Source organism: Enoplosus armatus, chromosome 14, assembly GCF_043641665.1.
Source record: "Enoplosus armatus isolate fEnoArm2 chromosome 14, fEnoArm2.hap1, whole genome shotgun sequence".
NCBI lineage: Eukaryota > Metazoa > Chordata > Actinopteri > Centrarchiformes > Enoplosidae > Enoplosus > Enoplosus armatus.
In genome coordinates, this window is record NC_092193.1 from 10,156,677 (window position 1) to 10,162,706 (window position 6,030).

General features: G+C 45.1%; 1 protein-coding gene across 2 annotated transcripts in view; it reads right to left on the reverse strand.

Annotated features, from left to right (window-relative positions):
- The window catches only part of agap3 (ArfGAP with GTPase domain, ankyrin repeat and PH domain 3), a 68,672-nt gene extending 64,501 nt beyond the window's left edge, over positions 1–4,171 (reverse strand). The window contains exons 1-2 of one of the 2 annotated variants that reach the window (XM_070918139.1): positions 776–1,615; positions 355–742 (exon numbers count right to left, since the gene is read on the reverse strand). In XM_070918139.1, the coding sequence (XP_070774240.1) occupies positions 355–742; positions 776–1,615 (1,228 nt within the window). Of the gene's footprint in view, positions 1–354; positions 743–775; positions 1,616–4,038 lie in introns of those variants that run through there. The other variant, XM_070918140.1, reaches the window with a different exon arrangement.
- Positions 4,172–6,030: the final 1,859 nt, after the last annotated feature.

Below are 6,030 nucleotides of genomic sequence, written 5' to 3' on the forward strand. Positions count from 1 at the left end.
TGTGTTCTTATCAGTCACTGTTGATTTGAGTTTACTATACTTACCTACTCATTTTTTAGAATTTCAAAAATCTTATGTAAGACAAATTAATTGCTTTGTAAGTGCACACACAGGCGGCTCAAAAACACTGGAGAAAGAAAGCACCCAAAATAGAAATTCCAAAAGGACTCTCTGGAACCAGACGTTTTTGAATGCCATCCAAACTCACAATTCCCCATGTGTTTTTCATTTGCCCGTCCTTCTAAAAAAAAACTTCCTTGTTTCTCTTGAGCTGTAACTTTCTGTGCAGTGAAGGAGGGGCTATAAATGGAGAACTGGGCTGAGAAATAAATTCAGCAATCTTGCAGGTCTTACCTTGACCTTTGTGGGAGTCAATGCCTGCCAGAGTCTCTATGGCGACTGGCTGTGACTTATTATTCCCGGCCAGGGGATATTGGCCTGTGTCTTTGCTCTGGGACTGCTGGGATTCACATTTACCACTGCATGGCTGCTCTTTCCTCCTGAAACGGCTGGCTATGAGTTGCCATATGCTTGGTTCTTCCTGCACTGGTTTGGAAGACAGTTTTGTTGGACAGAGGGGTACCTCCATTACCTTGACCATCCCCCTGCTGTGGTACTGAATGTACTGCGTGCCTCCATCCTCTATATGTTCACTGGAAGTTGGAAGTGTTCTTCCTGTAAGGTACGAGAAAGGCCGCGGAGGCATTGTTGTCTCCTCAGCCGTACTTTGAGTCCAAGAGCACTCCTTTGACTCCCTTTCAGACCCTAAAGTAACTTTGTCCCGGGGCCGAGTCCTCCTGATTCGCAGACTGAGGCTCCGTCTTAAGGAGCTTAGTGTACCTTTAGGAGAATCAGATTTGCTGGATTTGGGAGAAGATTTTGCATCTTTGTCACCTTCCCTCTCCTTCCTCTTATCCTGAGGTAATTTTCCAAAAAGCCTCCAACGGAAGCCCCCTTTGAGAAAGCCTCCTCCATCGCTGTCTGTGTGGCTGCAGCTCCTCTGGCTGTCTAGGTCATCATCAGAGCCCCCCTTTCTTAGCTCCAGTACTGTCATACTGACAGGCCTCGGCTTCCAGCTCCTCTGGCGAACTCTGGGGGTCACCTCTGCAGGGACCAAAGGCCGCTGAGCCACGACAGGATTGAGGCCATCCACAGCCCTCAACTCTGCCTTCCTGCTCCTGTACTGCTGGTTGTTTTCTAAAATGCCTGCCCTATTGAAGGGGTGCTGGGTCTGGGGCTCAGACACGACTGGGCCTGGGCCTGCCAGCATGCACACACTCCTAGGCCTCCGCAGCCGTCTTTCTTGCTCAGGTTGAGAATCTCTTTGCTGCTTGACTGACTCGCCATACATGCTCACCGTTTTCCTACCCAGCGGGGCCTCATCCTGACGTGGCCTTCGCAACACGGCCCGGGGGAGAGAGCTGTGTCCTGCAACAGTGCCATGTTCCCCAAAGACAGAACCTTTAGCATGAGCGGTGACAGAGCGTAATGTTGAACTCCGAATGTGTTGCTCCTGGGTGTCTGTCTGAGCAGCTAACTCTGCCACGTCTCTGTCTTGCTGTGAGGAGTTACCTGAGTTCTTGGAGGGCTGTTTCAAAAACCTGTCTGTCTTCATTTTTCCCTCCACCTCCTCCAACTCCTCCTCATTCTCCTCCACAACTACCTCCTCTCTTTGCCTCCCAACTCTACCTGTGCAGTTGAGGGAGGGCCACCTATCGAGCTCCTGCCGTGCCCTACCCAGCCTGGGGCTGTTCTCCATTGGCACAACACTAATCATCTCTCCTCCTGGCTGGCAATTCTCCACCAGGGTGTGGGTGACCCGGCCCATTTCCAGCTTCGACACCGGCGCATCTCCCTGGGTTTCTTTCAGGATTACAGAGATGTGGTAAACGGTTTTCCCCTGCTGCTGTTGGCCAATAGCTGTACTCCTTGGGGTCGCATCCACGGTCCTACTGCTAAGGAATAGCATGGCACTTCACTAAAACTGATTCACAAGTACATCCTCTTTCACACACCAATACAAGCCCGTAGCACAAGCCAATGTTCACATTCGGCACGGGAGTTGTTGAGATTCAGCTCATAAGTCCTTCATTTGATGACTAAATTCCTATGCCAGGCATAATCCTTCACCTTTGACATGGGAAAAAAAACTTCAAACAAGTTAGAGCAAAGCCTTGCTGCCACCTGCATCCTCTGGCTCCTTTACTCAGCAGACTCACACAGGCATTTAGATGGTAGCTACTTTCTCCCCACACTTTGTTCTACCTGTCCTGCACAGGCAGATGAACAAAAGAAAAACTGGTTATCCACTGCTTGTTTTGCAACAAAGTCATATCTGTGATAGCTGCAAAAGTTGCCACTTAAAAAACAATGAATCATCCTTCCTCTTTGGCAAGTTACGAACTGTGAGCAATCCTTGTTGTTGGCGGTGCAGACAAACCCCTTAATCTCTGAGCTCTTGCCATGCAGAGCATGAGGGAGTGAGTCTCTGTTTGAACTTTCAGCTGCCTTCCAACCCCCGGGACACATGGAAAACAAGGAGTGGATCCCACAGGCATTAAACACGCCCTCCTGATTTCTCCAGAGCTGCTAGTAGCCCCGAGAGACATAAACAGACAAAAGTGAACATGGATTTGAGAGAAGACTGAGCTGATTACACACTGTTGTAATCAACAAAGACCACCAGCCATGAATGGGCACTTTGTTTATTAATCCACGTTTTAGTGACCACCAACTTGTATTAAACTGAGGAGTCTACCATAACTACACTGCTTAGTTGTACTCAGATATCTTTGAAAGGGAACAAATTATACAATATATAAAAGAAATGCCTGCCTCTCACTGCAGGACCTAAGAGAACACAAATGCAAATATCTGTGTTAGTAACATGGAGTATCCACATAACTACACACCACGCTTCCAGTAGCTCCCACTACACAGCCTACACACAGTGGGAGAGCTAAAGCTTAATGGACCAAGCAGCCTTTACATTTTCCTGTTCCATTTCCTCGTTTTCAGAGGTGTGGTGCTCTATAATGCACAAGTGAGCTGAAATTGAGCCATCAAATATAGGGCCATGTACTATAAAGAGCATCATCTGAATCAAGCCATATTTTGCCTGCTCGAGTCTGCAGCACCCCATTTACAGTGCGGTCAAGGCGGAAACACTGCCCCTTTGTGGTCAAAAACAGAAAAATGCTGGGTAGGCTGGTAGAAAACAGAAAACTAGGGGAAATTTAGGTTAGAGGTTAGACTGATTTGGCAAACATTAACATTGGTATAATTTGCCTGAACAATGTTTTTATGACACAAGTTCAGAACACCCCTCTTTATGTTTGGATATCATACTGAAACCTCTCATTACAACATTTCCTATATTAAATACAAACCCCCGAAAACAGGTGCATGATCAGAATTTCACATTACGGCTCATGAGGGTTTTTGGCAGAGAAAACCGGAGAACAAAATGGCAACACTGACTGCCCATTCTCAGAGTGCGTCACTCTGGGAAATCCAGTGTAACCATGAAGCTGGAAGTTGCAGTGCGAGTGTCACAGCAGCTTTGTGCCAAAAGCTGATTCTCACCAGCAGTTGATTTAAAAAAAAACTTGTTATTCATAAAACACTCAAATAGCTGAAGCGCTGCTGATTCCCTCAGGTTGAAGGAAAAACATGCTTCAAAATGACATTAGTTTAAGCTTGTCTGAATCAAGGCCTTTGCCATTTCATACCATTTAGGGTTTGTGAGCACTGCTATTGGAGGCGTTTCTTGGTGCATTGTTTTCCTTTTGTGTTCTTATCAGCTGACTTAGTGTGTTAGAATGAAAACTATTCAAAATATTTAAAAAGGTATTATTCCAGGAAACCCAGTGCTTTACTTTTAAGCATGCATTGTAACCACACATGCGCACAATCAGGAAAATCTTGATGTTTCTTCTGAGAGGGAGTATTCAGTATTACCAGTAAAATGTCAAGACGCCTTGACAGTGAAGTTAGGTCTAAAGTTAAGCCGTCAAAGCTCACTGTGCTGGCCTTTACCTGTGTCTACGAAGCAGGGATTTGGAACGATCTGAGGCTCATCATCAAGCAAACAGTCCTTTTCACTCCATTGGATTTGGTGGTTTCGAGCTCGTCTGCGACTCCCGAAGCACAGCAACATAGTCCACCTATAACCTCAAAAGGACTTCTCTGTGACTCACGATATAACCATTCAAAAAGAAAAACATCCAGGTGCCTGAAATATCGCGTGTCAGTCCAAAGCGTTGATGATCTTTTCATTTTCCTCTCCTCCTGGGTTTCGTCTTCTGTCAGGCATTGTTGTGAAAATCTCCCCGCAGCTCAGCGTGTTCGTCCTCAGCCGCTTTTGTCCAGCAAAATATCTCTTTTGTCAGTTGCATCATGCTGTGGCCATGATGTGCCTTCCATGCAGACCTGATAATGTGGTTACCAGCAGAAACCCAACCGGTTACTGGACTGTCTGAGGAAGTGGGCCAGAGAGGCCATGTGTCATGGTTCACTTGGAGTCGTTTCCTCCTGGTAATTCGTAATGCAGGTGTTGGTTAACAGGGTCCTACATAAGAAACACTGATAGGATTAAAGTTAATCCACTGTCCTGTTGTCTTTGTTGCGGTTCGGTCCAGAGGAAACCTGCTCTGTGGTAAATCCTGGGATTTCAAAGTGCTGACGAGGTAACAGAGCTTCTCTTGTGTGCCCCTCTCTCCTCCTCTGCCCCACAGCTTAATGTTTCACCCCTTTGTAACCGTATCTTGATGGCAGCTGGGAGGGTTTTTCAAGAAAACTGGATTAGCATGTTTTGAGGTTCCTGAGTTATCCTTCATCTCTGTATCTGTGTGTGTGTGTGTACACATCTGCCTGATTGTGAGCAGATGTCACACTGTGCGTCACTGTAACAAACATGTACTGTTGTTGTTTGCCAACATGGCTCTGACCTGACTTCGTCCTTTTACTTCCCTTAGGCTACATTCAAAGTCTTTACCAACACAAAGGTTTTCTTGGTATTTTATAACAACTCTCTCATCGTATTTGTTATCACCGTCACCTCTATCATCTTTCTTTGTTAGTAAATGTCATAAACAAGATACTGAAATGGATTTTGTTGAATATCTCAAAAGCCTTTTCTACGTTTGCAGCGTTTCCAGCTGAAATACAACAGCACGTTGTAAACGCCCCACACATACATACAATATATCTAAAGTAAATTAGAATCCAAGAGGGGAGATTTTTGTTTTTGTTATCTAATGGGAAATAACACCCAAATTGAAGTCAGAGCAGGTACCATTATATAGTTTTATTGAAAAAAACTCATTACAGTCTCTAATTAGACTGTCTTTATTTTTGCCTCATCTTCTTAATTGACTTCAATTAGGGTTTATGTTATTCAATAGTATTTGCATTTTAAGTTGAGATAATTTGACACAATATACTTGTTGCTTCCAGAGGGGGGCAGTCACATCACTAAGGACCTGCATACTGATTTGAAGATTGCATTTTGAAGTATTTTCAAAAGCAAAAACACCCCTATAAAGAAAATTCTTGTCAAAGTTTGATCTAACTTTTGAAATTGAACAACCTCACTCAGATGTCTCCACGCTGCCATGGAGGTAGGGGGTTGTGATACCTTCTGAATGCCTATTAGAAGAAACCACAGGACAGATATGTTTGAGTGGCAGACATGACAGACGGGCGGCACTGGTGTATTTATATAAAAAAGGACACAGACACTATGCACGACAAACGCTGGTGTTGTCTAGCAGATAGCATGATGCATCCAAGCCATATGAGTAAAGCTTGCTAACCCCTCGTCAGTATTAGAACATGAGTCAGTGTGAGGGAGACACACATATACACTCTTTCATCAGGACAGTTTGCTTCCTCTGTCGAACAGGGTAACAGGAACAGTCGATGAAGGCGGCTCCCTGATTTAGGATAATCAGCATTAGGCTGGCAGGTGGTTGTAGTCAAACACTCCCCGATTGTTTTTTGTCAGTAAGGTGCTGCTGACCTCATTCA